Raw genomic sequence first — 10,783 nt, 5'->3', positions numbered from 1 at the left:
GGCCGATCAAAGCCGAAAGGCGACGCCTGAATTCTGACGTTTCGCGTGCGTGTCGTCACTTTTTACTTATGCTATTTTTTTATTCCTCTCGCAAGCGCGATGCAGCAACGCCGGAGGGGGGAGGGAATGCAATTTCCAGTTTCAAAAACAGTCAGCTGCAGCCGTGTAGTACATCCATGATCCAGGGTGTTCCACAGGCATACGCCGGTAACACGGTTCGTTTAAGTATCAAATAATTTCAACTGAGACTCAATTCAATTTGTCATTTCACTTTTAATCTTGCAACTATTACCCCCCCCCCCCCCCGGTGCATTGCACCAGCTGTTTTCGCGTGAATGGGTCTGAACAGATGATTGGCTCTGCCAAACTCATGTACACTGAAAGTATGTCCCGCGATATGTCGGAGAATAACATCCTGACGCTGTGAACCGTATTAGCTAATTATCCGGCGCAGGCGATATTGTTTTCATTTTTTACAGATACGCGTACACGCAACTACTTACCACCCGCATCTGTATAATCGGTATACAAAGTTATGATACCGCGGGTTGATCGAGATTAACAAAAACAGTCGCTGAAAAAATTAATCCTGTACATAGAATGACATTAAAATAATTTAATCCTGCATCTTGTAGCCAAATCCCGTAAATTACAGATTTTTATACGGTGAAATAGCTGCGCGAAATTGGTTATACGCGATATTAAAATACATATGACACGACTTGAATTATCTATAATCCCGTGAATAGAATAAAAAAAAGATTCCGTAGAACGAGACCGAAATAAATATGAAATTCATATTTTTCTTTGAAGAGATGATGATTTTACAATTTATGTAAAAATTTGAAACGTGTAAACACGTGATCGTCATAAACTACCTGTTTGGTGGCACGTGGCAATGACGTCGCGGTTACTCAGTTGTACGCCCGGAGATCAGTGACATCGGTAGGGAATTTTATCAACTACGTGATTTTGAACTGAAAAAAGTTTACTTGTGCCACTGAGATATGTTACGGTTCGGTCTTTATCGCCTGTGATGATTAAAAACCAATAGATAACAGTCCAGCATTTCAAAATATTTATATTTTATAACAGAAAATTAAAATAAATATACTTTATTCTATAAATATATGAGATACATAGGTATGTGAGTTGACTTCATACCTCCTAAATCAAGCAAAGATCATAAATAAAACGTAACATTTCAAACAGATACATTCAACTTTTGCAAGAAAAGTAAGATGTGGAACGATGAGTTCAATCCTTGAAAATTTAGTTCGACCAATCTCTTTCAGTGTACATATACTTACCCAAGTAAGAATATTCAAAACTCAACAATCATGAAACATGAATTATTGCAAAACTGATAATTATGATTGTCCCAGCACAATTTAAGTGTGAGAGTTTGAGAAGCTAGACTGGAAAAAATCAATGAATGAAAATAAGAACTGCCGAATAAATGCCATTTAATACACAGGTTTATATAATACGCTGAATGAAAATTGTAGTGGAGAATGCAAAGAAAGAGAGTGTATGATGAAGCAATTACCGTATTGTTCCACAGATAAGTCGACCCTTGACATAAATTCAAGATTTAAGTAAGACCTCTAGTCTTCAGTTTGCATTTCAGACGTATTTTTTTTTTAGGTAATGAACGTAAGTCGCCTTTTATGACAAATTTGATATTACAAAATTATATTTACATACTAACTGATAAGTTGCAATTTTTTTAAGTAGGTGTATTTATTAATAGAACTTAGGTGGATTAAAATATCGCAGCGTGAATTTCATTGATCTAATTTGACGATTGAACTATTCATAAGAGACAATTTTAGTCTGTAAGGTAAATTTCCTAAAAATCCTGAATATAAGTAGACCCCACATATGAGTCGAGGATGATTTTCAGGGATCATGTTAGCAACAAAAAACCGTTGACTTGTATTGGGAACAATATGGGAATTGAAACAGATATACACTACCTTCGACTCATTATTAAATCATAAATTTCTTTTCTTTTATGAACAATAGCACTTTTGTCAAACCACTCTTTCAGCCCTTTTATCGGTAAGTTGTAGTCCTTGATGGGGTCCTGAGAAAAAATTTCTGCTTTTAAATGGTGATGCTAATTTTTTCCATGGGATTGGCATTGCTCTTTCGATTGTTTCAAACAATTTGGTGTAAGACATAGCAGCTGCTTACTTGAAAGAAGCGTTCAACATAGTGCAGCAGATAGATACCACAATCACTGGAATTAGACTGCTGTGGAACTTCAGGACACACTGCATTTGTCATGTTTAGGAAGAAAGTATCTTTTATACCAGTTTTAGCCAAGTATTCACAACTCAAGTATTCTTGCAGTGCTAATAAAACTTTGGTGTAGCCTCCGAATCCGTGCAACGAATCAAAAATCAATATGCAAGGCCTGAAACATATTCTCAATGTATATTAATAGGCAACTCTTGGTGAAACTTTCATAGTGCTATTAGCAAATAATAATAAATGAGGTTGTTATTTCGTAAATCAACTTTTTGTGCAGGTGCGGAAAAGTACGCTCTGAAAACTCACAGTTTCCAGACTTCTTGCGTTGATTTACGAGCACTTTGTAACTTCCTTGTCATTGGAATTTCAGTTTTAGAGCTTCTTGTTTCCACCATGCCATCATCTGCTGCTGATCGATGAACATCCACCTCGCCAGCAAGGCCAGGAAAGCAGATTATGGCCACAATCCAATGTGAGCTGAAATATTCATTTTCAACCTTGATTTCCCTGTTCATTCCACTCGTCCATTAAAATACTTGGTCTGTATTACGTTACAAACTAACTGAATTCATAAATACCGTTCATTAATTGGAATAATGATAAAGTCTTTTTCAAATATATTCACATCTTTCGTCCACTTTTGAACGCCGGAATGTCGTTTAGTAGCTCGGAGAAGTCGATTGTTTGCATCTGACACGTGCGAATGTGTCAATCTTTTATAGAAATGGGAAGAAAACACGTAAGTTCTCTTCTGATCCTCCTTTAACAAAACCTCCAGAGAGAGGTATTTCAGATAGAAGTCAATGATAACGTCATTTAGAAATTTATCTTTCCCAAGGCAAGCACAATCTCGGTCATTTATTGTAATCGCATCTCTGGCTGGTGCGGGAGGGTAAATTAATATTCTGCAAAAATATACTTTTTCTCAGCCAACGTCAAGATATTCAACTATTAAATTCTTCGAACCATGGCCCATGCATCCACTTAGCTATCGTATTGATTTATCACTTAACTACATAATTACAAATTTAAAGTGAAAGAAGCCAGCACAGTTTGGTATTGATTTCATGTTTTTCTTATCAATCGAGCATTACTCATTTCCTTAACTCTAAAGGCTTTAAAATTTCAAACCACCATCACAGAAATATATTTACTACTTACGTTTGTATAGATCTATGTGCAGAATCGTCATTCTCAGAATCTTCGTTATTGGAATTTGCGATTGCTGATATTTTCGCCACAGATTCATTTGCATAACTTGGAAGTTGTTTAGGTGTTTTAATCTTATTAGCTATTGATTTCTCAACTGATGATGGTGTCTGTAGAGACAATGTTATATGATTTTGCGACTCTTTGAAGGATGATTGCAGTTTACTGGTCACAGAATTTTTGACTCTTGATGCATACTTTTTGGTCGTTTGCAGTGATTTTTTTATCGGTTTCCAAATCTGTGTAGATGACAAAAGTAAAACTGAATCATGATATTTATAGACAGATTGTATAAATTTTGAATAGGTGTGAAATATTGAAACTAATTACCTTTGCAGGTAATGAATATCCAAGAATGGTTTTGGTATCCGAAAAATTCAACACAAGTAAGGCATTATTTGGTGTAAATAAGGACTCCAATATCAATTTTGTTTCCTTGGTTACTTTGTGAAGTAGGAGTATTATCCGTCGACATCTGTCATCTGGCACAATAAAAAGAATTCTACCAGTCAGTATTAACAATAAGACAGTGGTACACACTTTCATTATCAGAGATGGAAAAAATCTACCTTTGCCAACTGAATTGTAATAAGGACCTTTTGGATCTTTCATCCCCAACTCTTCACGAACAATATGCCCTGCTTTTGACGCTACCCAAAAAATCAGAGACGGTATAGTTTCACCAGAATAGAAAAGTACTTTTAAAAGATGTTCGAATTTAATATTTAGCATAATAATGGTCGTACCTGTTAAATGAAAAGAAACATTTATTAATTTATCGAAAATGCAGCCAATGATGTGTTCATTCGAATTAAAGTGTACTCACTGTCATTGGGAAGTGGAACTCGCATTTCCATCCCTTTTTGCGATATAATTACTGTTTCATTGGGACCGTAATGATAAGATCCTATGAACACTCTTTTACACATCAGAGATACGCAAGGTACCTGATTTGAATCATCTGTCATGTTTTCAATTTCAGACTCCACGCTTTCATCTGTAAATGAATTAGAGAAATGAAATTCTCTTAGTCTTGCGATTTTATTACCTATTGTGAACAAATTTAAAGGGAAAACGAAATAAAGAATATTGACTGTGTAAAATTTGATCAATTTCGTTACCCGCTTTTCTTTCTAGGCATGTCAGTGAACTTGAAATTTAACCTACAGTATGTTTTTAGGGTATACACATTAAGTACCTTCAACATTTTCATTGTTGCCAAATTTGTGGTTGCTACCACTACAAATAGAATCACATGTACTGTTTACTTCCTTTTTTGGCATTAATTTTATTCTAGTATTTTCTTTGGCATTCACAACTTTGAGTGATGTGAAATTACTTTTACATAGATTGTGTGTTGGAAATATCTCATCGTTCGATGAATCTGTTGAGGTATCTGAAAAAAAGTTCATCATAGATTAAATTAGGCTTGATTAATGTGTATCGTAGTTAATATTATTTTGACATATTTTCATCACTCTTCGTTACTTTACTACTTTCACGAGGTCCAGATCAATTCTTACATACTTCACTACTTTACCTGACTCATCGATAAGATCTGTGTTGACTGTGAACTGTTGATAATCTTGTTTTCTGTCTCTCTTGTAAGCTTTCGATTCATTTCGTTCAGATTTCAGAGACTGGTTGTCTTCATTATTATTTGAATAAAATTGCTGCGGAAATATTAAAGTCATAATAAAGCTACATTGTTATACTTCATTGAATAGCATTAGAAAGTTGAGTTCATTTTTTTAACTATTAATAATATACAATATCCTGGTATTAGCATATAGAAAGATATCAGCATCTAGGTATAAAAATGAATGTACATACAACTTTTTTTCCAATTGGTAAGTTTGCAAAAGAGTATCTTTTTAATTTGATTTTGATTTTCTAGATAAAGATTATGAAATACCGTTCATGTCATTAGTCGAGCAGTCTTCTACACGGGTCTGGGCACTCCTATCCCCTTACTATGGAACAGTGCATAACGATTTTAAAGCCTGTGTTTCTTAGATTGTGCACCAAAGACCAGTGTGCTGCAATCTCGGAAGCTGGTGTGCTACAATGTGCAACAAAGAAGAATAACAGGGCAGTACGCCTCCCCCTCACTAGCGCTAGTGACAAAAATATACAACATCGGTTTTACTTTCGTCACGGTTTTAGAGACGTAGTGCCCAGACCTTTGTAGATAATCGTGGTTGAGCTTGTAAGATTTTGTCTCTTGATCGTCAAGCCATCGTTTCAGCCTACCTTATGAGTTTTCTTGAAACAGTTGAGGTTTTCTTCAAACTCACTGTAAAACATGAATGACTCAGAATAAGCATTTTTCTCAGGTAACTTTCATCCTGTTGTGCTCTACAATACTAGCTAAAAGAGTATGCGATCACCGTACCATTGATTACCACAAAAATATTACAGATTATAGAAAATAATCCTTTGCCGACAATGTACTCGCCTAGATACATGAGTTGTAGAATTTTGATTTGTGCTTTCTTGACTGTACCCTTGATCAGAGTTCAAATAATTTCCTGGCTGTGAATCTTCAACTATGTAGTCCAAATCCACTGACTTGTCTTTTACAAGATAAATTTTCGAAGGCCTATTCGGTGATATATCCATCTGAATAAGTTATGGAAGATACGTTCAGAGAATTGAAGTTTACAAGACTGTTTCTACAGCGAAATAAGCTACCTTAATTAGCAGATCCAGCATAGTGCAATCTTTATCGTGTATACTAAGAGTAACTAGTGTTTGCGTTTTCCTTCGTGAAATCAGTAAGACTTTAACTGTGGTATCGTCAACTTCACGATTGACAATGTGCGAGTCGGGATTGGACACTATTTGCAGTGATTTGACTATTCCGCAGTTGGAATCGATTTCCATTTCGTTTTTTAGTGGGTTTGTGTTTGATGACTCGATTCAATATTAATTTGCTCTATACGCATTTGCATTAACTGTCATGTGAACACTACCCTTCAATCAGTTTCATGCACGGTGTTATATCGTGAAGACGGTTAATCAGGATTTGTTTACTTCTGCTACAAGTTGAAGTTTGCTGCATGCAATGCGTGCGAAAAGTTTCTCTCTGGTATAACACGATGTTGTAACGTCCAACAACAGGACATAAATTTTTCCAACTAATTTCTGGCCTCACTGTAGCAGACTGTAGCTCAGTAGATAATACAGAACGTGGTTACCATGGCGAAGTGCCGCTGTAGTGGTCGTAACAACATAAATCACAAATATATTAACAAATGATGATGCAGCAAGAATAATTAAGAGGAAAATTGACTGCGAAATTTTCATTGTTTTTCATTGTACGTACAAGCGCTTCTCCGTACGCGACGAATAAAGCAATCGCGTCATTCTGACACAATAATACTCAATTAATTGGTTAGCTGAAACAGACAAAATGTTTAGTTGCCTCGAACATAAAAAAAAGGTTTGGTTAGCTGAAACAAACAAAAGGTTGGATTAGCGGAAACAGGCAAAAGATTTGATTATCTGAAAGAGACAAAATATTTGGTTCACTGAAACAGATAATAGGTTTAGTTAGTTAAAACACACTAGGATTGGTTGGTTGAAACAGACATAAAGTTTGATTGCCTGGAACAGAAAAATGGTTTGATTAGGTGAAACAGAAAACGGACTGGATGGCTGAAACAGACAGAAGGTTTGATTGGCTGAAACAGACAAGAGGTTTGATAGGCTGAAACAAACAAAAGGTTCCATTACCTGAAACAGACGAAATTACGATTAGCACAATATGACAAACGTACGTGCACCGACGAAAACTATGTCGAACCCAACGTCAACATTGCGAAAACAGTCTTCTACTCCATCATTCTTATGACTGAAGAAAATATTATACATTTTTTCAATAAAAATAAATTTTCTACCTGGAACTATTGAAATAAATACGTTTGGGTGAAGACTCAATGTTTGTCGATAAACTTGTATAAAAAATTATTCCGTTGCCCTGAAACAAGAGCCAAGACAATCACTAAAAAAAAATATATACTTTTGTACACCTCTGATACGTTTTATACATACTTACGATAAGGTTCTTTATTATCACTATACACTCCGCGATTTTTATCCTCGTGAATTGGCCGCCGGCCTGACAATGCCGCGTCTTCTCTCAGAACCAAAAAGTATTAAGTCAACGCGCAACAGGCGCGATGAATTGAAACTTGAAAACTCGATTGATGGTAAAAAAAAGTGATTGAAAAGTTACAGGCTTAACACATCGACAGTACTTCACACTTTTTATACATCGTTTACGAAATCGCTAAGCAAAAGGCGCGATCGTTCGATTAGCATTATCAGGGTGGCGACAATTTTGCTCAAGTATAATATTCCTTCCTTGACTTTTCCTTGACTTTTCCCGTCAAAAAATTTAGAAGTCCCCGACGTTTACCCACGAAACTTAGATAATGATGGGCAGCCTTTACAGCCAAAAAATCCAGAAGTTGTGCACCTTAAATATATAAATTTGGATCTAATAAACACAGCTTTGCTTCGTTTCACACGAATGATTAGAAATTGAACAATACCATTTCCGACGGTTAGCTCAGTTGAATTTACGAAGAATTGCTGGAGTTTGAAAGCAATTTATAAAAAAGTGCGTTCTTCCCTACGGTCCATCATAATTCCCTGATTTTGCCCGATGGAAAAAATTCCCCGACTATTCCCGGTTTCCCCGGTGTTCCCGATCTGTTGCCACCCTGATTATCAATCATCGAGCAAATGACGCGTCCGATTTCCGTGATTAATCTACGCGCAAAACGGCGCGACCGATTAACCTGTCAAAAACCTTAAATATCTAGGACCTGTCGCAAAATTTGGTAGAAACCCAATCCGCATCTGCGTCTTTTTGCATCCGACACATTGCGATGCGAATTGTTTTTCTGAGATGCGAGTCAAGTCCGGGAGGGAGGTTGGAGGACATGCATTATTGTGTGGCGTGACGGTCGGCGGTCCTCTTCGACGCGAAGTCTTCGAGCTCAGCATCTCTCCCCATCCAGCGTACCACGGAACGCGATAGATGGTCCAGAGATGTGTTTTGCCCATTCAGACGATCACAGAGATCAATTGATTGGTTTAGTTATCGATGCTGACTGAGTAATTAAATTGAATAACGACTGGAAAATGATTGCAGAGCGACAAAAAATGGGTAATTGAACTTCGTTAAAATTGGAAATCTCACTAATAGTTTGGAGACTCTTATACCGAGTATTTCACGTGCTTCTGGAGGAAAATTACTGTGATCGTTTGACGCTGTGGATTACAAAAGTTAGAAACATCGCGGTACGTCGCGACCTTCCTACCCTTGCCTGATTCCCAACGGAACCACCCAACGGAAATGTTGAAAAGAGATTCACACGCACATCTACATTAAACCCCACGACGGATATCAAAACGACCACCTACCTACCCGATTACCTATATTCGCTCTAAACGATTCTCCATTCTTTCCAACACACATCATTCTTCCTCATTTGCGCCGTGGTCACTGTGACTTACTTTTTCATTAGTTATCTGTCGGGAGAAAAATGTTTTTGTACCGTAAGTCAGCGAAAGTACTATTTTAGTGATTGCTGGCTGACTACCGGTACATCAACCTTTTGTAAGACGGATTAAAGACATCCTGTATGCTAATCAGCATTTTTCTAAGCGGGCTAAGCCTGTGGTTGTACGACAGTTGCAGAGTATTAAAAAATTGAAAATGATTCAAAATATATCATGCAAGTTGAATATGTTACGTTCTTTCAGACTTTGAAATGTTATTGATTAAACAATCATTGGAATATGTTTAAGCCTCAGGTGTATCCACCACTTAAACGACGTCATTTGAAAATTCAAACACAGGTAGGTACTTATATTTGTAGCTAAACATACATGTTTTCGCGAACACCGAGTAAGTGATGGTAACCTGCCGCGATGCTCATTCCACTTTCAGCAACGTGCAAAATTTCTAACATTGAGTCACTATGGTAGAATAGGTCTACTGCACAAAAAGAAAAAACGATTCAACTTGAAGTCAAGCATCGTTGCGATCATGAATGAGCCTATCCATGCATCTAAGAAATCGCAGATTCGTGTAACAGTGTTACCGCCACGCCACGGGATGGAGGAGTCCCAGGGAAATACCCGTAACCTAACACATGCAAACTCACCAATGTTGCTGAGTAATGGAGAAGTTACTCGGATGTCTCTGCTTAACTCTGAAAAAGCGAAAAAGGAAGCTCGAATTAATTTAGCAAACTGGTTTATTAGTTCTCAGATAAATTGTTGTTGTTGTCTATTTTTATATATATTCAACACATGCTACGCAATGACAAAAGTTAGGTTTCAAATGTACCATACTGAATTATCAAACAATAATTAAAATAAATTTTCTCACCTCCTCCGGGTTGCTCCGCACTTTGCATGTATGTGTAGTACTTCTTGTAGCATCTCAGGTTGTATGGTGGTTGGACACACTTTTCACACTGCAATAAGACTATGATAAAATGTTACTCGCACAATGTACTTGGATCAGATTTTATGTCACTACAAATTGTCTGTGTCAAAATAAGTTATTTGGATGATATTTCAGTGATTTCTGATTCATTTATAAATGATCTGCAGAAATAAATACTAGGGGTCTAACAAAACAAGAACAGATACTGAAAAAATGCCTAAAATTAGTGACCAGCTAAAATTATTTACTGTCAAAAGGGATATGGTAATTAAAAATCATATCGAATATGTACCTTTCAGTTCTATTCACTGCCTAGCATGTGGTTTAATTTTTAGTTTCTTGTCAGATATCGATTGATTGGGTTACATTATTTGGATCATCACTTAATGTGGTCGATAGTGCTACAATGTAGTGTGCCCCTGTAAACACATAAGAAATAACATTTTATTAGTATTTGTTTTGCAGAAATAATATATAAGGCGTTGAAAAATTACTATTATTTTTTTTTAACATAATGAAAAACTGAAAACCTATTAATTTCAATTGACTGACAAATCTTTTGAATTTAAAATAACCCAAAAGTATAATCTAGAATGATTTCAAATGTGTACCTGTTCTCTAGTCTTCTACAAAATTACGGCCTGTTCAGCTTCTGCATTTAGTTTTCCAACATTGTATTACCGGGGTCACTTAATGCGGATACTCGCAAACCTCGATCATTTATGCAGTAGTTCAATTCTGTAATCAGGTGAAAAATTTTGTCAATATTTGATCTAATTCAACAACCATTTACTCAATTTTTAAACACGTGTAATTTTGGTTTTATGCCAAACTTTGGAAAATCAT

The 10,783-nt window shown here is 36.2% G+C and overlaps 1 protein-coding gene and 1 long non-coding RNA gene across 10 annotated transcripts; one reads left to right on the top strand and one right to left on the bottom strand.

Moving 5' to 3' along the window:
• The first annotated feature begins 48 nt into the window (after positions 1-48).
• Positions 49-4,571, top strand: LOC124223351 (uncharacterized). Its single transcript, XR_006884275.2, has 3 exons — positions 49-215; positions 2,630-2,731; positions 3,807-4,571. It is a non-coding gene; the product is annotated as an uncharacterized lncRNA (long non-coding RNA).
• LOC124223247 (uncharacterized) lies at positions 1,100-9,172 on the bottom strand. 9 transcript variants are annotated; one of them, XM_069133011.1, is made up of 13 exons: positions 6,797-9,164; positions 6,163-6,683; positions 5,927-6,090; positions 5,722-5,764; positions 5,009-5,141; positions 4,667-4,864; positions 4,295-4,465; positions 3,799-4,214; positions 3,421-3,707; positions 2,838-3,164; positions 2,566-2,736; positions 2,200-2,422; positions 1,100-2,089 (listed from the first exon to the last, which is right to left on the bottom strand). In XM_069133011.1, exons 2-13 carry the CDS (start codon positions 6,352-6,354, stop codon positions 1,976-1,978), a joined length of 2,439 nt encoding a protein of 812 aa, XP_068989112.1. In that variant the 5' UTR covers positions 6,355-6,683; positions 6,797-9,164; the 3' UTR covers positions 1,100-1,975. The 9 variants fall into 9 exon arrangements, 8 of the variants coding, with proteins under 8 accessions (XP_068989112.1, XP_046491025.1, XP_046491009.1 ...); XM_046635069.2 differs by having other exon boundaries at positions 3,799-3,950; positions 4,038-4,118; positions 6,163-9,162; XM_046635053.2 differs by having other exon boundaries at positions 3,799-3,950; positions 4,038-4,214; positions 6,163-7,484.
• Positions 9,173-10,783: the final 1,611 nt, after the last annotated feature.

Source organism: Neodiprion pinetum, chromosome 1 (assembly GCF_021155775.2).
Source record: "Neodiprion pinetum isolate iyNeoPine1 chromosome 1, iyNeoPine1.2, whole genome shotgun sequence".
NCBI classification, from domain to species: Eukaryota; Metazoa; Arthropoda; class Insecta; order Hymenoptera; family Diprionidae; genus Neodiprion; species Neodiprion pinetum.
Note: the sequence above shows the minus strand (reverse complement) of the source record. Positions and strands in the feature narration are given on the sequence as shown.